At 41.9% G+C, this 22,234-nt stretch overlaps 2 protein-coding genes across 2 annotated transcripts in view; both read right to left on the bottom strand.

Moving 5' to 3' along the window:
- NSRP1 (nuclear speckle splicing regulatory protein 1) overlaps positions 1 to 11,726 on the bottom strand; it is a 32,114-nt gene extending 20,388 nt beyond the window's left edge. Inside the window, exons 1-2 of the mRNA XM_054008189.1 lie at positions 11,082 to 11,726; positions 7,068 to 7,155 (exon numbers count right to left, since the gene is read on the bottom strand). Coding sequence (XP_053864164.1) covers positions 7,068 to 7,155; positions 11,082 to 11,635 — 642 coding nt within the window. The 5' untranslated portion in view covers positions 11,636 to 11,726. The remainder of the gene's footprint in view (positions 1 to 7,067; positions 7,156 to 11,081) is intronic.
- Positions 11,727 to 12,865: 1,139 nt separating this feature from the next.
- Positions 12,866 to 22,234, bottom strand: part of EFCAB5 (EF-hand calcium binding domain 5) — a 56,718-nt gene continuing 47,349 nt past the window's right edge. Inside the window, exons 16-21 of the mRNA XM_054008188.1 lie at positions 21,462 to 21,614; positions 19,797 to 19,900; positions 18,541 to 18,794; positions 17,801 to 18,030; positions 16,670 to 16,766; positions 12,866 to 13,081 (exon numbers count right to left, since the gene is read on the bottom strand). Of these exons, the coding sequence (XP_053864163.1) occupies positions 12,867 to 13,081; positions 16,670 to 16,766; positions 17,801 to 18,030; positions 18,541 to 18,794; positions 19,797 to 19,900; positions 21,462 to 21,614 (1,053 nt within the window). The 3' untranslated portion in view covers position 12,866. The remainder of the gene's footprint in view (positions 13,082 to 16,669; positions 16,767 to 17,800; positions 18,031 to 18,540; positions 18,795 to 19,796; positions 19,901 to 21,461; positions 21,615 to 22,234) is intronic.

The following is a 22,234-nucleotide window of genomic DNA, read 5'->3' as shown; positions in this document are numbered from 1 at the left end:
ATCCTGAATGATACGGAAACAGGCACCTCACTTGCTGTAAATGAAGTCTCAATTTGCACTAAAGGATGCTCTAGTAAACTCCATAGACAGGAGCAGAGCAAGCAACAATGCAGCAGTCGTACAGACAAGTCCTAGGGGAAGAGGAATATAGGGGACAAGTCCTTTTCAGAAATAATTTCTGTTCTGCATTATTGTTAAAGACTCATAAATGATTTATTGCTATAGTCTACGTGCTCAATAAAAGGCTTTCCTAGTGGTAAGGGAAATTAAAACACAATTTTAAAGATTTTAACCCTGAAAATAGTGAAAACAAATCCTTCCCTTGCTATGATAGCTACACATTAGGTTTTACCTAGTGTACTAGAATTAACAAGCATCCTTTCTTGCTTTATTATTCATGACTAACACTTCATTTAAAGAGAATTTCTGTCCCACTAACATGGACATTTTGCTTAAATGAGCAAGCCAAAGGACTTTCTTCTACAGTAACTTACTTCCACTAACCAGCTTGGCTACAGTGAGCAGAATTTATAAGACATTATCACCTTTCAAATCCCTTCTAACAGATGCAGCAAGGATGCAGGCAAAATCTTAATGAAATATGCATAGTAACATTAAAAAAAAGGGAACACAAGTTTGGTATCTAATATATAATCACAATGACCAAGTCAGGTGTGCAGATTCCCCAGCATGGACTTTATTAGAGTTCAGTTATAAATACACAATCTTCAGACATTCGAGATGTAGTTCTGACTGATAAAGTAGCAGACAGGAAATGAAACCCCTCCCAAATGCTGCTCCTTATCTTGAAAAGCCCTGAAATTATTACTGAACTAATAAAGTAATTTTGTTTAAAAAGAAATGATTTTTTTTTTATATAAAGGCAGTTGTGAGATTATTGCTTTTTGCTGGCTGTGTACCACGCTGACATAACATGGTAAGTTCTGTATGATTTGTTATAGTGGAGTCTGGTCATAAGGACGTCGTTAAACAGTATTTCAGCCTCCATTAAAAATCCTTTGGAGTAAAGGGAATTTAACTTAAGCTTTTGTTTAGTTATAAATGTGACATTAAAATTTGCCATTTGCAATCTTAACTTTTCATTGTTTTGTTTTTATATGTAGCATATTAATTAAATGACTGAGATGCTTTCATGAATTTCAGCAAGGCTTTACAGACAGCATCCATTAATATTACCCACATGCATAGAAAAATGTTTCTGGACAATAGTACTTGGTTACTGAGGCATGGAGTGCAAGTCCACAAGCAGTCTGACTGAAAACTAGTAATTTTCCCACTCCTCAATTTCAAACCGCTGAGGTCTCTGCAGTTGCAGAATTTTACACAGATTCTACGTTCTACAATAAAATCAAGATGATTAAATAATTATTTCATTGGATTTATTTTTTTCTCCTCTCATTCTATGTAGAAAGATATGTACTGGAGAGCAAGGTGATCCTGGGGGTTGGGTTCAAATCCCTGCCACAGACTTCCTGACAGACCTTGGACAAGTAATTTAGGCCTGGATCCACAAAGGAGACTTAGGTGTTGTGATGCTGAGCTTCACAGAGTGTAACTTTTAGAGGCCTAGAAAAATCACCGGAGTAACACTGAGATCCACAAAGCCTGACTTCAGCTCCTATAAAATGAATGGGAGAGATAGGTGCCTTAGAATGTGATGCACAAAGACCTCATGGTAGGCAGGGAGCTGCCTAAGCTAGACAATGGGAGATGCAATGAGAAGGGTGGGTACTTAGCCCCACCCCTCTCTCTGAATTCGGTGCCAAGGCCTGGCGGCAGGGAGGCACCTATCACTGTTTGAGAGTCACAAACTGGGGGGAAGACAGGCGTTCGGCTGCCAGGGAACTGCCACCTTGCAGGTGAATGCCCTAACCACTAAGATACAGTCATTCTAACTCTTGCTCTGACCTAATCAATATTTAATTATTCAATTAATTAATTTAAGTGGAACAATTTCAATAGGAGAGATTTAGGGAGATTCATCCACAACATTCCATATCCTAGTGGTTGGGGCACTCTCCTCAGGCAGGCAGATCGCTGTTCAAATCCCTTCTCCTCATCAGGCGCAGGGAAGACTTGATCCAGCAGTCTTCCACATCCCATGTCTCAGACTTTTAAGGCCAGAAGGGACCATCATGATGATCTAGTCTGACTTCCTGTACATTGCAGGCCACAGAACCTTACCCACCCACTCCTGTAATAGACCTCTAACCTCCAGCTGAGTTACTGAAGTCTTCAAGTCATGATTTAAAGACATCAAGTTACAGAGAATCCACCATTTACACTCATTTAAACCTGCGGGTGACTCGTGCCCCTGCTGTAGAGGAAGACGAAAAACGCTAACCACTCAGCTAAAAGTTGTAAAAGAAGTCCTCTTCCTCTTCCCCCTGGCTGTTTTGTGTGGAATTAGGTTACCTCTGAGCTTGCCTACTGGATCGGGCCCCGCATGTGAATTAGGTGGCCAAACACCCATCTCTCCCCTAGCTCGTGAATCACTCTGGGACTTAGATGCCCAGTCACCTAAAGTAGGGCTGCAGTGCACATGATCAGAGCCAGAAACATAGGCACCTAGGGAACTTTTACGGCAAAAACTTAGGCACCAAGTGAGTTGAGGCGCCTACAGGATTAGCTGAGCTGGAGGTTTGTGGATCTCAGCGGTGCCTAAAATCAGGACTTAGGTGCCTAAATACGTTTGTGGATCCCACTCTTGGTCACTCTGTGCCTCTGTTTCCCTTCTGTAATATGACATTGCTACTTCACAGGGGCAGTTCGTGAATTGCTCAGAAACTATGTGAATGAGGGACCTCAGACAGATATAGTGTTTCTTTTCCACTTGGGTTTGCTCTGGATTTTCCCCCACACAAGAGAAAAAAAGAACTCAAGTTTAGCTTTAGAAAACCAACGGTAATATATGGGTAACAGATCTCACCTACATTGAAAACTTTTAGAGTGGCAAGTGGAGTGAGCATAATATTAAAATAATTAAAACATTTTTAAATTAGAGTTTAAAATTCACAGACTATGGGCATGATTAAAATTATCAGAAATAAATTTTGGGTGATAAAAACATAACATTGTAGTTAGACGCAGAAGTTAAATATACTGTAATGCTACCTCCAGAATACTTATCTTCTCTTTATCTATGGGACAACATTTAAAGAGGATAAAGATTCTGCTTTAAACTCCTTTGTTATATAGCAATTTAACAGTATGTTCCTAAGATAATAAATTATTTTTATTTGTAAAATACCCAGGTCTATCCACCACCCATTATACTGTTGTCTCAGTGCCTCAATGCCAGGAGCACACACCAAACTGTAATTTGCCTGGGTTGCTGCACCCTCTGCTGGAGCAGGTAGAAATTAAGTTATAACTATATTTTTTTAAAAGTGGGCTGGATAAATTTAATCATCTTGTATTTTAAACAAACTAATTTCTTGGTTACTAGTAAGGCCATAGATTATTCAAACTAATAATACAATTTCCTTTTCACCATTTACTTACTTTTTGCATTTGTCCAGCTTGGACAATAAAAATTAATGAATCAGTTTTGTTTATAACCTGTTCTCTTTCAAGTTCTCTCTGCTGCAAAAACTGGATGGCAATTACTGTTTACATTGAATATTTTGGAAAAAATTACTGATTTCTATTGGGCTTCTACTTTTTAAACATTTTATTTTAAAAATCTAAATGTTGGCTCAGATTTGAGTTGACAATATTTTCTCTAAATTAATGTGCTGATAATAATTTGAGCATAAAGTAAGGTAAAGGTAAAAGAAAATCTAATCTTCCATCCTCCTGAAATGTTAAAGGGATATGGATCCATTAAAAAAAAAAAAAAAATCACACTGCAATCTGAAAATGTGAAAACTAGTACTGTGAACTGAAAGGGATTAGGGGGGGAAAATAACGGTTTGTAGTTTATTTACTTTTTGTGTTTGCTAGCACTTTGTGTATAGCCATTTTCACTGTTTCTCCTGCATAGGCCTCCATCCTGAAAACAAAATTGCTTAACTTTTACAAGAGGAGTCCCACTGAAGTCAACAGGAGAACTTGTGTGTATAAAGTCAAGAATAAGCATAAGTGTTTGTGGGATCCGGATGTCAGTTGCAGTATATGAAACTACTTTAAACTCGCTTCTTGAAAATGACTAGAGCTCAAGCTGCCAGTGTTGCCTTAAACATGTAGTACAGTACTTCCATAATATTTATTCTCAACATTCTTCACAAATGTCAACTAAATAATCTTCAAACCACTGTGAGGCAGGCAATATATTAGTACTTCTAAAATACCGAGCATGACAATCTGTTTTTAGTTACCATAATAGTAACTTAGGTTATGATTCTTTACTATAATCTGCTAGCATGGAACCCCTGAACTTTAATGGAACTCCACGTGGGTACAAGGAATCCATGAGAGTGGATCTTAAAGCAGTACTGGGGCCTTAATTAAAAGCTCTTCCAAAGTTAGGTTCTTTAGTTTCCGTGACGGAAGAATTTGGGAAGAATATTTATATTATTGGCGTAAATAGGGATTTCTTAGGAAGCGATTGCTCACTGAAATCTAACAAATTTGGAGATCACAGGGTAACTCTCTTGCTATATTTGTGCTGTATGTTGGATTTATTAGAGGTATAAGAAAATATGTTCAGCAAATAAAAAAATCTAAGTCTCAGTACTTGAGCGTTCTTATGTCTTATAAAACAAGCTCTCAGCTTTCCATGTAGTAAAGACAACTTGTTGCAAGGTGCTTTCTCCATCTTGATTTACTTTTCTTTACATACAGCAGCATTAAAATGATGGAAACTCTCAGCAGATATTTTTCCCTTCAGACCACAATTTAGTTTAAAAGCTTTGTGGTGGCAAATTTTTCAGCCTAGGAATTAAACCTTTGGGATTTACCTTCTCCTTGACCTGTTATCTTCCACTTATAAAGTGCCAACTTAGACAAATTTAAGGACTTTGTATGAAATCTTACTTCCACTAACTTCAGTAGGGCCAGATTTCATTCTTGATTTGCTACTTTTCATGTCACTCATTTATTTTAAATTGATAAAAACAGGACTGTGTGTATCAAATATGGAAAACATATATATATTTTAGCATATTTTGCCCTAGTAAATATTGAGACAGACTGCAGGAATGTTTCCGCAGCTTGTGAGGCAACTTACAAGCAAATTGTGAATAGGATGCTTAGTATGTTTTTCATTTTAAACTTCTTACAGATAGCATTGTTATTGGCAAATTAATTCACTTTCATAGTTATATTGCTCTAAACTGAAGCTGACAGCAGTTACATTTGTCAAAACAAAACAGTCTTAATTTAAAATGTGACATTTTAACATAATTTTCCCCAGGTCTCAGTTTTTGAGGCTTTTGAGTTTTAGAGCACAAAATATTGTCATAAGAGTAATGACTGATTATCTGAGACAGCTGCCAAAATATGAATGTTTAAGCAATACTGTGAAACCCTAATGTCAGTATAGAGCAATTTTTTAAAGGATTTAAATTGACTGGATTTCTGAGATTTTCACAGGAACATAGAGGAAGAACCAGAGTACATGTTTAGGTACGTCATGTTCTAGCAGTACTGTACTGTACATGTCCTAATGCTCTACTTGAAATGTCATGGAAGTCATCATCCAGAAATTAAATTGCATCATCAAGAAAAAGAAATACAAAAAGTATATGGCATTCTTCCATATCCCAATCAACTAATGACAAAGCAGGAATTCTTTAAACTCTACAAAGTTTAGATTTCTAGAAGATCATTTCACTTCCTAATTTTGCTCCATGCCAATTATGAACTCAATTTTTATGAATGCTTAACAAAAATAAGCTGTCAAAGAATCTTTGTGAGGTTTGGCCCAGATCCTGCAAACATGCCCTTAACTTTACTCTCACAAGTAGCACCACTAATTAAATCAGACTACTCACGTAAGTAAACTTAAGTGTGTGGGTAAGTGTTTACAGGATTGGGACCTTTGTTTGTAAAATTTTAAGGATAAACAATAATTCATCCTTGTGTCTAATCCAATCTGTTTACAAAAACGTCTTGACTAGTGCAGTTACTTCATTCTGTTCCTGAGACTTACGATACATTTCATCTTTTATTTTGCCCACATGTATAATATGTTCAACTTGCTCACCCAGCCACCAAACATGGCTATGGAATATTTCCCTTTATATACAGGAATAGAACATGTCAGACAGAGCTACAAACATAGGGATATAGTGTAATTTTACCTGTGTTTTTCAGAGTATAGACTCATAACTCACAAGTGACAAACCTGCGATAAATTATACTCCTTTTCAAACTATACAAAGTAACTTCAAATGAGTATGGCATAACCAGACAACTCTCAGGTGCACAACTCTGACTGTTTCTTACCTATTGTGTTAAAATAAATGAGAATTTGCATACACAACAATGCTAATTTTGCACTATTTTCATTAACATCCAGATAGGACTTCAAATGAAGTTGGATCAGGCTATTAGAGCACCGATTTGTATTTCAAAAATACCTAAAACAAAATGTACCCCCTTAAAAACAGTGCAGAATTCTGTGAACTTTAAACTGCACCATGTTCTTCAGAAATACCCCAGAGTACACACATTTAGAGGCATTAGTGTAGACTTATTTTAGATATAGACACAAGCTGAAGAAATGAGCCGTTAAAGGTCTTTTGAGATTCTGGACGTAACCGTTCCAGAATAGCAAAAATCTATTTCAAAGAACCATTTGCCTACGGAGAAGTTAAGTACCTTGCTCAAGATCACACAAATCAGTGGCAGAATCAAGGAAAGAACTCTGAGCTCCCCAGGCCCAGATCTTTGCTTTCACCACTAGATCATGCCACTCAAAAAGGCATTTTTGGAAATGAAATGTATATTGAGTTTGGACTTCTTTTGTTATTAGCAGGTATCTGCCCATAAAATGTTCCCAATCAATATTCAGCCCAAAGTAATTCTCCATTTAACGTACTGAAAAGCAGCAAAATAAAATGTACATCTCGATACTCTGGAGAAAATTATTGATAACTAACCTCTTCATCAGAGTCATCTGCAAAGACTGAATGTTTCTTCAACATCAGAGTTTTCTGCAATGCTTTCTTGGGCAAAATAAGCCCATATCTGGAGAAAAAGGTTAGAAATCACCCTTTTATTATTATTGACAATAATACGGTAATATATGTATTATATTCCAAGACAAAGAAAACAACCACCCAATTTTAAAAATCGAAAATAGCATACTAGCAAAATCAGCATCAGTGCCATTGTTATTAGGCATAATTTAGGACATCATTTGGTACAATGTAGCCAATCTTGTCACCCATTCAGACAGTTCTCCTACATCAGTCTTTATGCTTTTTTCCATGTCACTCACTCTGCAGTCAATGCCCTTCTAGAGCTGGTCCACAAAGCCAGTACCCTCTCACTTAAATCCCTCCTGAAGGCCCACTTCTACCGCAAGAAGAAACTAGTTAGGGGTCTTTATTTTGCAAAGGATTAAACATGGGAACACCTCAAAAAATAATTTTCACCAATAATCAAAATTCACAGATAGGTAAGAAAAGTGCTGCTTGTGAACGTATTAGAGTTTAAGGATATTTACTTTGTATATTTTGATGTGATATTAACAATTTGTGTTCTAATGGTTATAAAGTTTAACTTTATGAATCTCAACATCTACTGTCATTAAATAATTATTGCCTGCCTCCTGTTATCTAATGTCCCATAATTTTACGCAACCGTGAAAATCTAAATTGATAAAAATAGAAAAATAGTTAAAAATAAAATTGATATTAACCATTGAAATTATAAAAAAATAAAAATCAAATTCTGCCAAGCCTATAAATAAGCATTTGTCTTTCTTAAGAGATCATTTCCACTCTTTTGGGAAGGGTTTGTTAGCACAGAACACTGCTGCATGTTTCCTCACCAACACAGGAGCTCATCAAACCTGTACCTGCTCCCTACAGAGGGCTCCTGTAGAACAGTGGTTCTTAACCAAGGGTACGCGTACCCTGAGGGTACACAGCAGTCTTTCAGGAAGTACATCAGCTCATCTAGATATTTGCCTAATTTTACAACACGTGACACAAAAAGCACTAGCAAAGTCAGTACAAACTAAAACATCAGACAATGACTTGTTTATACTGCTCTATATACTATACGCTGAAATGGGAGTACAATACTTATATTCCAATTGTTTTATTTTATAATTATATGGTAAAAATAAGAAAGTCAGTCATTTTTCAGTAACAGTGTGCTGAGACACTTTTGTATTTTTATGTCTGATTTTGTAAGCAAGTAGTTTTTACGTGAGGTGAAACTTGGGGGTACACAGGACAAATCAAACTCCTGAAAGGGGTACAGTAATCTGGAAAGGTTGAGAGCCACTGCTATAGAATATCAAATCAAGTTCAAGGTCTCAGTACTACTCTCAAGGAATGCAAAGGCCTGGGCCCAGGCCATCTAAAAGATCACCTATTATTTATTACTTGTACTGCAGAAGTACACCAGGACCTAAAGATCCAGAATGAAGTCTGTAGTTGATAACCCTACTCCACTGCACAAATGAACTCTATGGTATAAGAAACAGACCTTTCTCAGGGGGCTGGTCCTGGACTGTGGAACAAACTCCCACAGGAACAAAGGACAATCCCAAACCTTACCACCTTCCCCTCCAAATTAAGGTACACCCCTTTGACAGGCCCTCTTGTATATACACACAGAACAACAGATACAAATAAACAAAATAAAAACCCACCAATACAAAACACTCCATTGCGCACACAATTCCCGCCCCCCAGCAGAATTAGAGAGAAGGAACTGCACGTGACAGATGTTAGTCATGCCACTTAAGGCACTACTGGAAGGTGCTCTGACAATACGGGCCGGTCTATACTACAGCCGGGATCTACGCTCTGAGATCGATCCACCGGCAGTCAATTTAGTGGGTCTAGTAAAGACACCCACCCCCAAAACAGGAAGAGTAAAGTAAGTTGAGGGGAGATTTTTCTCTCATCGACCCCCCACGGTAACTCGACCTAAGGTATGTCGACTCCAGCTACGTGAATAACGTAGCTAGAGTTGCATAGTGTAGGTCGACTTACCACGGTAGTGCAGACATAGCTTAACGTGATGAGTGCAGTAGAGGTGGGTAGGTAGATAGGCTATCTGCCTTGAGTGATGTAGGTTGAGCTAATTTTTAAGTGTAGACCAGGCCTAAGAGCTCCTAGGGGCAGGGAACAGGTCTTCTTTCCTGTTTGGAAAGGCTTTGAGAGTTGTACAGGAAGTAAACAATAATAAATTTGACCCCAAAATTAGATTTGGAAAAAACAAACTTTTACTAGCTCTAGACCCAATGATATATTTCTATTAATTTGATGCAAGAAGCTTCCAGGCTAAACAGTTGCTTTAAAAACAAACAAACATTCCCTTGCAATGTTTGCCTTCTCCAAAGTTGCCCTGAGACCCTAGAGCCCAAATTGAATAAAACAAAACAAAGTGATTTTGTTGATTTCCAATTCCATTGCCCAAGCTAAGGGAAAGACAGAAAATAATTAAACATCTGGATGGGGAAAGGGAAACTGAGCATTAACCCTCCTTTGGGTTTAATCATCTCACTTGGGGTCACTGACATGGGGACAGAAATTGGCTACAACAGAATTGTAAAGTTTTTAACACAATTTGTAAGTCTTCTGTTTATCACACAGCCCCAGGTGCAGATTGCTTCTGAGCACACCACAATCCTCCACACTGTTTTGCAGGAGCCCACATAAGTAATCTCATTGCCTGAAGGTGGTGTTTTCAAGACCTGCCCCACATCCCCAGCATCTGCCCCATGTCCTCATCCACCCTCACTGTCCCACCCTGTGCCCCCACAGCATCACCCTATCTCCTTCCCCAACAGGACCCCAGACTCCCCACCAATCCCAGGCACTGGTGACCCCCTCCATGTCCCCCTGGGGCCCTATCCTTTCAACCTACCACACAGGACCTTATATCCCCACTGCCACTCTCCCACATTGTCATTCCCACAATGCCACCATCCCCCCCAACGGGCCCTCATGTCCTCATGCCCCCCCCCAGGGCCCCTCCCCAACCTCCCCCTCACTACCACCCCTATGGCATCATCCCCCCCCCCAGTCCTATAGCCTCCCATGGACCTCTCCCCCAACCTTCCCCTCACTGCCCTCCCTCATGGCACCACCTCCCAGCCCCTTAGCCTCCCATACCCCCATGGGCCTCTCCCCCAACCTTCCCCTCACTCCCCTCCCCCATAGCACCACCCCCCAGCCCCATAGCCTCCCATGCCCCCACGGGCCTCTCCCCCAACCTTCCCCTCACTGCCCTCCCCCATGGCACCACCCCCCAGCCCCTTAGCCTCCCATACCCCCATGGGCCTCTCCCCCAACCTTCCCCTCACTGCCCTCCCCCATGGCACCCCCCCCCAGCCCCTTAGCCTCCCATACCCCCATGGGCCTCTCCCCCAACCTTCCCCTCACTGCCCTCCCCCATGGCACCACCCCCAGCCCCATAGCCTCCCATGCCCCCACGGGCCTCTCCCCACATACTGCCCGCCCCCATGGCACACCCTCCCCCAGCCCCACAGCCTCCCATGCCCCCACGGGCCTCTCCCCCAACCTTCCCCTCACTGCCCTCCCCCATGGCACCACCCCCCAGCCCCACAGCCTCCCATGCCCCCACGGGCCTCTCCCCCAACCTTCCCCTCACTCCCCTCCCCCATAGCACCACCCCCAGCCCCATAGCCTCCCATACCCCCACGGGCCTCTCCCCCAACCTTCCCCTCACTCCCCTCCCCCATAGCACCACCCCCCAGCCCCATAGCCTCCCATGCCCCCATGGGCCTCGCCCCCATGGCACCCCCCCCCCGCAGCCTCCCATGCCCCCACGGGCCTCTCCCCACCCTCACTGCCCTCCCCCACGCCGTCACCCCCAGGTGCTTCTCCCCTCCCCGCCAGCTCCCCGTCCCCAGAGTCTCCCTGGGCCTGCCCCCGCCACTAGCCGTCACCCGCCCAGGCCCCGCTCACTGCTTGCTCGGCGCCGCCATCTTGGGGTCGGGCGCGCTGCGCTGCTGCATCCGGGCACCGCCGCCTCCCGCGCGGCACTGGCTGGCGGGCGGGCGCCGGTTGCTCCTCGCGCCGCGGGGCAGGCCCCGGTCAGCCTGGAAATAAGGGGTAACGCGTGTGCAGGGGTGAGAGGAATTCGCCACGGGAGCCGGTCCCCCGGGGCCGGGGCAGTCGGTGGGGCTCACACGGGTCCCCTCGGTGACACGCACTGGCCAGTGAGGGACACTGGGGGGCGTTTTATCCCCCCTCCCCAGGGACCTCCTCCGGGGCCCTGCACGGGGAGAAGCTGCTTGTAGCGGTGCAAAGTGGGTATCAAACGCCGCCAGCCCCGTCCGAGGGGAACTCTCGGCCGGGGGCGTGGTACCGGAACCGGCCCGCTCGAGCAGGGGAGGCTCGGTGACCCTGACAGTCTGAACAGAGCAATGACATGCCGCGAGATGCTGTGGCCGCCAGAGTCCAGGCACAGGTGTTGTCTTTTTGGAGGAGAACTGATCGTTTGACAATGTAAGAACCATGCTATGAGAAGGAGGGAAACAGGCTTTCTCCAAGTGATGTTTAGCCTGGGTACATACAAGTCCTGGGACTCTCTGCTTTCGTTAGTCTGATCATCTCTACCTTAATGAAGTTCCTTTGGCTGCTGCCTGCCTCCCAATCAGCTGTGCACACTCCACCTGCAATGGACCTTTGGCCCCTCCAAATTGTGCTCAAGCTCCAATGCAGTGCAATGTTCAGATGGGTGACAGCAGTACAGGCAAGTGTAGCTGAGATCTTAGTTTGGTTCAGTTACCTGAAAAGGTGGAGACACTGACCTAGACAAAGCCCTGGTGCGTTGCTGAAGCAAACCATGTAATATATAAGCACCCTTCCTTTTTTGTTCCATTCATCAAGCTTAGTAAGTAATTTGTATTCACAATGGATTGTTTGTGAGCATCTTCTGAAGGGACAAGTGATTGTGGCTATCAGTATAATATCTGTAAAGACATTGTTCCTAGAAATATCACTGCGAGTGACCTGAAAAGCCTTTCCCCCAACAAAAATATGAAACCCACTTGCCAGTTAGAAGCAGCTATCAGATAATCACCATCGTTTTATATGGAGAGGTTAAAAGCAACCTGCAATCTCAAATTAGAAAGTATTTGGAAGACATGACATTTAGACGTCAACTAAATAAAGAAAAAGAAGTTTAATTTCCCAACATTTTATTAAAAAACTGATTCTGCCAAAAGATACTTTATTGCAAAGATGGAATCTTGCAATGGAGCAGTAAAGTTTGCTGTAAACAAGCTTTAACCCAATAAGAAAACTCCTATCACATTAAAGCCAGAGGGATTTTCCAGAATAAGTGTACTGCCCATTGGGAGTAGCTGAAAGCATGCTCTTCAACAATCCTTTCTAGGCTTAAAGTGACTTGGAAAATGTCATTTTTGGAAAATGAATCTTTGCTAAATATTCATAAGGATTTTTTCTGTTATCATTTATGAATCATGTAATGTGGTAGACATACAAGTTATATGTTTCCTCTTGTTTAATCCTCTTCTCTTGTCAGAATTAAATGAAAACCAGAGAGTATTCTCTTCCGTCAAGTCTCTTGAGTTTAGAATGACCCACCTGTGCTATCAGAATTGTTCCTTTTAACATTTCTAAATAAATTACTTAGATATTCCTAATGCTTTTCTACACCAGTTAAGCAACTTATGTTTATTAGCTATGAATAGCAAACGTAAAACCAAACATTTAAAAGTAACATTAAATAATAGAATCACTAGGGTTAGAGGACAGCAAAACTTCTGTTGACTTATACGCAATCAGGCTGGGTCTTGGAGTTAGAGATGCTAAAGGTGAATCTTGCGTATGCTGTAGTTCCTTTGTAACCTCTAGTAGCGATAGACAGGTAAGTGCCCAGTTGTACAGGTATTCAGCTGGAACTGAGTTATGCTTCCACACCTCTTCTCTAGGTATACCTAAAACAAACAAAACCATAACACAGAAGTTCATTTCAAAATTAGGGCCAGTGCTCTAGCATGCTCTAGCTCTAGCATAGATCACTGTACCCAGGTGGAGTCCAAAAATTAGTGGAATATTATTGCACAAGCTTAGGGGCCCCATACTAGCAGATTCTGATGCAGAATCATGACCTAGAGTTTCTCACTTACTGAAGAAATCCAAGAGTCAAACTGCAGTAGGAAGTTCCTACTTTAAGACTTGAACTACAACCATACTTTCTAGCTGGATGAGAATTAGTAACAATCATCCACTGCTGCATTATTGATTGCCCAACATAGCTTTTCTGCAATAGAAACATGCTAATATTCCATGGCTGTTTATAAAGTAGTAATTTGCTTTTTCAATCCATTGAATTTGCTTTACAAATGCTATAGATTTTTTAAAATGAGACAAGCAGCATTCATGATTGGTATGTTAGAACACTGACACCTGCTGGGAGCAAACAAACCCTCTGGCGTTACTGTCTGACTTTTCTGTGGAGTGTAGTTGTAGCCTTGTCCATCCCAGGATATTAGCGAGACAAGGGGGTGAGGTAATATCTTTTATTGGACCAACTTCTGCTGGTGAAAGAGACAAGCTTTGGAGCCACAAAGAGCTCTTCTTTGTCTCTCTCACCAACAGATGTTGGTCCAATAAAAGATACTTCACCCACCTTGTTTGATTATTAGACAACGAAGTTCATTCTTGTCCTGTTAGATGTGTTTGCATGTCTTTCAGTTTGGATGGTTGGAATGAATCAGCCCTGTAAATATGCTGGAAAATTCAGGTCTGGGTTCAGTAGGGCAAATCAACCGAGTTTCACCTGGGCTGGATGTGGCCTATTGAGTTTTAAAAGGTCCTTTTAACATGTGCATTGTTGAACCAAAGAAACAAATACACTTGTGTGTTGTGCGCGCATCCAACTGTGCGTTGACCCAAAGACAAGGTAATGACATAGGCATGGCAGAGGCAGGTAGAAAGACCTGTTGAAGGGTAAATACAAATATTTGATATTATATATTAAATTCCTTTGATAGTTGATTTTAGAGATGTAGGAAGGTGACTTATACTTTCTGGCTCAACTCTCACTAAGATCATAAATGAGACATAAAAGCTACCATCATGTTTAGACATGGTTGTAGCCTGGTTTCTCTGAGCAGTGTTTATTTTTTTCTGAGAACCATGCTACCTAAGCCATGCTATAGCCTAGTTAGTCTTTATAGCACAATTTTGTTCTCAGATAGGTTTGCTGCCTTTTAAGCCTGTCTGCTACATCCTTAGTGATTCAAGCCGGGATGAGCCAGGCAAGATCCTTTCCTTCCCAGTGCTATTTAGTTCTTGTGGAATTGTTAGTATGCATACACTCTTTCAACTCAATGCCATGATTCTTCCTAATTATTTTGCATTTGTGAAATCTGAATTATGTACCAAGCAGGGATAATTATTGCTGTCCTGGATTGCATGAGATAGCAGGGGACTGGACTTTGATGACCCCAGAGGTCCCTTCCTGTTTTATGTCCTATAGTCCTGTGCTTTTATTTCTGTTCATGGTCACTTTGGCGAGTTATACAAATCTCTGCAGCATGTAAATGAGGGGTAATCAGTAGATGGACCGCAGACCAAATCCGGACCGCCAGATGCTTTTGAACAGACCCCAAAATCTTTTTATTTACTTATTATTATCATGTTGTTATTATTTTCTCTGGAGTCTGGCCTTTGACTATACCTTGATCAAGAAATTTGGACCTTGACAAAAAATGACTACCCTGACATAAGTTGTGAGGGAGATCAGATGTTTACTTGCTGTTCATCAGGTTGCTTTAGAATGCAGACATTAGTCTAATTTTTTCCTGACTTGTTTTAGTTCATCCTGCTCTAAAACAGATTAACTGGTTGTACCGATTTTAAATAAGGGTATGGCAGTTCCTCTAGAATGTCTGTATGAATCCATAAAGAAATCAGTTAGATGCTTTCAGAAAGTCTCTTCCATGGCAGCCTGATTTTATTTTTTATGGACTAGTTGTATGTTTTATAGATTCTGCTTTAATAAAAAATGTAATTAAACATGACAGCTGATATTCTGTAATCTGGTTTGTTGTAATGGGTGGTTTCAACTTAATAAATCAATTATGTATAAATCAATTCCATCTTTTACTGTTTACTTGTATTGTGATAGGATTTGTGCTAGGTGCTGTGCTAGACTTTAATACTAGACATTTGACATTAAAATGTAATGGTAAAGGTGAGAAAAGCAAAGTGCTTTTTCCATGTTCAGATTCTGAGATTGAAGTTTAGTTGCCTTTTTCAGCTATTTTGATATGTACCAATTAAAGGTCACTAGTAGATACACAGCATTAAAGGGACCTGGAATAATTCTAATGTGTATACCACTGAGAAGTTGTATTTTGCAGCTCTCTATTGCTTTACTGGTACATGGTGTAGGCAGCTAAGTGATTCATATTATGTTACAGTACAGGTGTGTGGAGCATGTGAGGAAAACACAGGAACGTGTATCTACGTGAATGTTGTAATACATTTTGAAATTGATACATATGACTGTCAGTGGTATTTGCCATTAGACCACTGAATTGTCTCCTCAGTTCCTAAATCCTAATTGGTTTGAGTCCCAGAATAGGTTACATGCCAGGTAACTGTTCCTTTGTAGAATAGCAGCAGCTTGTCTTTTACAAATGCAGATCTATATTCTCTCCATCTATATCCAGGGCTTGAATTGTGGGGAAAGAGGGGCCACGTGGGGCTGCTCTTCTTGCTCCAATAAATGAGTTTAATATCAGAAGGGAAGGAGCCAGGCCTGGTTAAATGTTTACTGTTCATGCCTCGGCTATATCTATAAAAAGGTACATGTCAAAGTAGTATCAATAAATAAACCAAGTTTAATTAGTGAGTGCCAACTGCTCATCTGATTTTAATAGACCCTCCATCTAGCATCAGTTCAGCAAAGGACAGTTTGTTCTTTAAACAAATGAAAGAGTATTGGGGGGGGGGTTTAATATAAAAAGATGCTGTTGTAAAAATCTAAACACAAGTCAATAGGAAACCTGCGTGTTTCTGTTATAGATGTTCAGAATTATAACAGCCTCTTCCATGTCCTACCACCTTGGAAAGCTCATCCTCATGAGGAGAGAGAGAGAGAAAGACGGACTGAGGCCCAGATCCTTACTTGCAGCCAACAAGCACTTGGTGTGTCTGTGGGCTGTTGTTTACAAAGATGGTGATTACCCATTTTGTGCTGTTCTGACCTGGTACAAGTCAAAGCAGCCTGAAACGTATACAAAAAGAGTTTACTCATCAAAGTAACTTTTGTTCTCCAACATGTGGTGATGGAACCCATTTCAAAGCAGATCGGCTGCAATCTCTTAGAGCTGTGAGTTTTGATATCATACTTAGCAGGGCTGTCTTTCTTATTGACCAAAAAAGATTCTACAGATGTTTAGAATGCTTTGTCTGTGGTTTAATTAGTTGGGGCGCCAAAAATTCAGCGGAGAGTTCATTGAGACAATGCTTAGCTGCAGCATATGACCCCAGAATTCATTTTTGATATATACCTTTGATACAGTTAGCCAGCAGCTCCGTCTGACCCTGCATATATGTGGCAGTTGGGTCAAAGCAGCAAATCTTCTGAATCAAATCACCATCAAGTTTCTGCAGTGCAGAGAATAGAATCACAGGGTGATCAGGAAAAACAGTAAAAGGTTACAAAGTTACTAAAGGTAGCCAAGCAAAACTGGTGGGAAGTTTTGGGAACACTGATGGAGATGGAGAGGCAGAAGGGAGTGGAGATATGATGGCAGGAGACTGGGAAGACTTAAAAATTGAAGAGTGGGTGGGCAGGCAAGTGAGTGTATGAGGAGCAAAGGGATGAGGGGACCTATAAGTCTTCCAATGGTTCTTAATATGATAAAATTTCCTTCCAATATAATAGTAATTTGACTGTAATGCTACATCTGTTTATTCAACCGTATTCTCTGTGAGTGTCTATTTATAAAGAGAGATATACATTAGATTTGTATTTTACAGGGACACCTTTGCTATATATAACACCTCTCTAAAACCCTGTAGAAACAGAAATCATCATTCCCAGTTCTGCTGTCCAGGCTTGTAATTCACCTTCTTGAATTATGTTTACTATGGAACTTTATTAATATTGAAACAAACAAACAAATCTAAATCGCCAGTTGGTTATGACAAGGGACTGGAATATGAGGAACTGGAAAGAAACAGAGGGATGAGAAAGAGCCAGGAGGAGAAGAGGGATGTGACAGGGAGAGATAGGAGGGCAGAAGGCACATTGAAATCAGGGTTTTTTTGGTAGAATCCGTTGAAGTTTTATAGCAAATCACATTCCATATTATATTTTAAAGATATTCATGGTAAATTAATGTTGCAATTAGTTCAAGGAACTTGGTAGGAAATAGATATTTTCTCCTTGTTTATCTACTACAGGCATAGATATATCTTATAGATTCATAGAGTTTAAGGCCAGAAGGGACTCTGTTCATTTTTCCATTCTCCACTCTTAATGAAATCTGGCCTGTTAACCCCTTAGGCCCACTGCCTCCCCACTGCACATATCTCCAGGAGCATATTTCTTTCTCATATCACCCTTGGCAAGTCCCATTGTGTCTTTTTGGGTTGTTTGCCTAGATAGAGAGTGGCTCAAGAACTCGATTTCTCACCAGTACACAATGACTCCAGTTCTCAATCTTCTCCGAATCTACCCACTCTGGGTAGAAAAGAAGCAGCACAGCCTTCAGGACATTATGCACCACGGCTGGTGGCTCTGCGTAGCTCTTTATGGTGGCAAAGGACTCGGAATCGAGTTTCTGGATACACTCACGCAAGTCCTGCAGCATTAGCCGATGGAAGAGAATCTGCGCGCGCCTCAAATCTGCAACATGTTCTGCAACTGGAATCACAAGCCAACCTTTCATACATGCTACTGAAGATGTAAGGTTTTGAATGCAGGGGTCTGCCCTCCTTATGATTAACTTTCCCTTCCCGTTCTAATACAGATAGTATTCACAAATGGTCTGGTTACGAACAGCCCAGGGAGTCTGTCAGTGTTTTCAAAATGTATATGGATCAGGGGAAGGGAGGCAAAGCTCATGATCTGGATTCCATTCCAAGCAACCCTGAAGAACACACAGGCCCAGATCCTCAAAGGTAGTGAGATCCACCTAACAAATTGGAATACATATCTGTGAGGAGCTGGGCCAGAGCCTCTGAAACAGTCTTCCTCCCTTGCTGTTTTCCCCAGCGTCTGCTGAAATTTGGGGTTCACTTAAACTTGGTTTAAATGACTAAAGTACATTTTTATTTGTATTTTTGTATTTGTCCGAGTGCTGTCTTGCTTGTAATTTTACTGAGATTCCTAATATCAGCCAAAGAAACCATACTGGCCCTGCACGCACAGTACCTAGGACATAGATTGGGTCTGTTTCCCCTGAAGACTCCTTCAGTATCTCGGAGCAGGCCGCCTGGGCCATCTTCAGCATTATCTGCAGGTCTTTGTGCTCATAAGGTGGTAACCCCTGGTAATGTGCAGGGCTGAGATCAAACACCCCAAAGGCCTGTCCTGTTGGCTCACGGAGTGGAACTGCAATGTGAGGCTCTCCATAGGCAAAGGTGCTAATGACCTCGGAACTGTCTGTGCACTTGAAGAGGTAATCTCTGAAATGACAGCAAAGTGAGGACAAGATCATGAATGCTACAACTTCAGCCTTTTTGGCAACTACTGTAGCATTTGCAGTGAAGGACCGTACATACTTTGCTGTTGGGAAGGAATTTTTATATTACTGAAACAGCTGCTTTCTTCCCTGCGGCCTACATGCAGACAGATATAGACATCATTCCAGCCATATTGGAAGGAGAGAAATAGCACTTCGGAGCACAACCCTGCTCATCCTAGTCTAGTATTGAGAATCGTAAGGGTTTAATAAACACTCAAGTTAGTGTTGTGTTATTTCTGCAAACACAGTGTCCAGTTCATAGTAATGTTGACATTTGCTCTGTGGAGTTTCACAAAAAGTAAAAACATCTGCTGGAACAGCAAGTAACTTCTTGACTAAGTTCATCAGCAAGGGAAGATATATTTAATAGCCTAGCCTGTGAGGACCTTGGCAGTTGAAGGCAATAACTACATAGTAGGATGTTTCAGAAATGAGGATAACAGAACCAGGAAAAAAGATACATTAATTTAAAGAACAGAATGCTCAAGATATGGGGCCTTGCCCTGCAAACAGTCACTACCAGACACAGTGCTTTCTTGAAGTATATGGAACTACTCATGTGAGTAAGCATTATGCTTGGTATTGAATGTTTACAGGATCTAGCCCAAAGAAAAGATTCCTAACCCTGGATAATTATCACACACACACCAGATACCATGGGATAGACAGATAGTCACCACTCCCACGGACTGTATACAAAGTGTATGCATATTCTGCCAGCAGTAGGCCGGACATTACAATTGGACTTAACCTATCAGCCTAATCTTCTATCCAGCAGCCAGCCTCCTGCATGTGACAGTAGCCAAGACAAGAATGCAGCAGCAAGTCTAGCCATTGAGCTTTTCTTAGTTCACCTCCGCTGAGTGCGCTTTGCATGTGTTACAGCATAGGCACGGATGACTACTGTAAATGCCTACAGATGGCGGAAGAGTCTCAAACCCACCTGAAGATATTTTCTCTCCTGCGGAGAACAGTGGGAGGGGAGTGGATTTCCATATGCCCAGAATGATCTGTAGTCATCATCTTGCGCAAAATGTAGTCACTTGTCTTGAAAAGAGGAAAGGGTATTTTTGTTGCATTCAGGAAATGAACATCCACTTTGAAGCTTAGAGAGAGAACCACTGCTTGCTTCTTAGGGGAGAGCTCTCACTCACATTCACCCTTAGTGGGATGAGTTAAGGCCAGTTTCTAACCAGGTGTGTTTTTGTCCCCACAGCCCTAGATTCTAGCACTCACAGTGCACCACAGGTATGTACAACATCTTCCTTCGACTGGCCTAATTAAACTTATCCCCGTGCTCCAGTCCTGAAGGATGCCAACAGGTGGATGAACCTCAGCCTAGTGAGGGGGCTACCTATGGACAGTTCATTTTCACTTCAGTTCCCACAGTACAATAGCTTCCATAGACCCAGCGCTCATGTCGGTGTATCTTGCCAGATGAAAAGCACACAGCCATCTTTAGGAAGCAAATAATATGACAAATGGGCAGCCAACAAGATGAAAATGTAAAGCCTGGAATGAAAGGTAAGTTGCCAGTGGGAAACCTGTTTATCACAGGGAAGCAGCTGAGCGGTGGCTGCAGCAGTGACCATAACACAAGCTCAGTCCCAAACATTTCATCCTCTTGCTTTTTAGCTACCTAATTCAGTTTGAGGTAAGCTGCCAAGCATCCCAGTGTCTCAATGCCTGCTGCATAATTGGAATCTGAACTGCAGGCGAGTGGGCTGCCCTTACATGCTAGCTAATTGCAAGCAGTCTGCCTCCGGATTTGTATTTACATTTTGCCTGCTGATGTTGTTTCAGGATGAAGAGCCAGAACATTAACCATTTTCTCTTTTCATGCCATAATCTTGTCTGGGACTTTCCTCCACAGTAGAGCAGTTCCCTTTTAGGACTGAGTTGACAGACAACTGATGCATGGACTAGCATGGTGACCATGCGGGTATTGTTCTATACTTCCATAGGCCGCTTTGCATGCACTACTGGGTGTGGTATCTTGCTCTGTTGGCTGGTAGGAGCCAGGAGTACTACAGGTCCAGTACCTTTAGCTCATAGGAGAAGCTTACTGAGGGTGCTGCTGCTGATTTTAATGCAGGAACTGAAGGGAATCCCAACCAGCCTTTCTTGGCTAAAGGAAGATCACCATAAGGGACAGCAAGAATGAAAAGTGGCATCCCCTAGAGAAACAACAAGGAGTCTGGTGGCACCTTAAAGACTAACAGATTTACTTGGGCATAAGCTTTCGTGGGTAAAAACCTCACTTCAGATGCATCTGAAGAAGTGAGGTTTTTACCCACGAAAGCTTATGCCCAAATAAATCTGTTAGTCTTTAAGGTGCCACCAGACTCCTTGTTGTTTTTGTAGATACGACTAACATGGCTACCCCCTGATACTTGATCCCCTAGAGAAGGAACCTTCCTTCCCTTTCCTTCCACAGAATCTTGTATCAGGTACTAGAATCTTTGGCAGGATTAATCTTGGTTGGGAACCAAACTGAGCTAACAATGGTTGATCCCTGCCAAACTGCACTAGCCCAATCCATCACTGTTATAGCAAGAGGTCTCTTCTGTGAAGTGGTCTGAGACTAACGTGAAAGGACTAGGCATACCTTATCTTTGCCAGGCTCCACCAGGTATGTAGTGATGTTGCGGATGGTGGGTGCCCTGGTGCAGAGCCAGCCCACAGCAGTGAATGCAACCTGCAATATGTTTTCCAGTTTGTGGACATGGTGGTAGGCTTCGCTGAATACGTGGGAAACCCCCTATGGAAAAAGAACCCTCTAAAAGACTTAGCGATAAAGTCAGGGACATTTTCATAGCAAATTAAGCAACAACAACAAAAAATAGTAAAATGTTACTCTATCAAAATTGCCTTTAAAGGAGAGAATCTCTAAGAATACAAAGGTTTCAGAGTAGCAGCCGTGTTATTCTGTATCCGCAAAAAGAACAGGAGTACTTGTGGCACCTTAGAGACTTGTTAGTCTCCTGTTCTTTTTAAGAATACAAAGCTATCCTGTGATTGCCATTGTCAAATGAGACCCCAGAGTTCAGGGGCCCAGGCCAGTACCGGAGTGCTGAATGATTGGAGGTCCAGTGATCTCTGAGAAGGTAGGACTTCCCTCCCAGTGCTGGCATATTGTGCTCCCTCCTGGCCAAGAGGGGTAACTACAATGAGGCTGGTTCCAACAGCAGTTATTTAGTAGCATTCTGTCCAGGTAAATAAAAGGAAGGAGGTGGAGGATATCCAACAGAGAAAACTAAGGAATAAATCATGTATGCATAGGGGCTAGCCTGTGTACTAGCTATCATTTTTTGATTGACTGTGTATCTTTGTAAAGTTCCCTTTCTTCCTATTGTATCTTAACATCCACTGAGATTTTCC

Source organism: Malaclemys terrapin, chromosome 18 (assembly GCF_027887155.1).
Source record: "Malaclemys terrapin pileata isolate rMalTer1 chromosome 18, rMalTer1.hap1, whole genome shotgun sequence".
In the NCBI taxonomy this organism is placed as follows: Eukaryota; Metazoa; Chordata; order Testudines; family Emydidae; genus Malaclemys; species Malaclemys terrapin.
The sequence above is the reverse complement of the archived record's forward strand: the minus strand, read 5'-3'. Positions and strand labels throughout refer to the sequence as shown.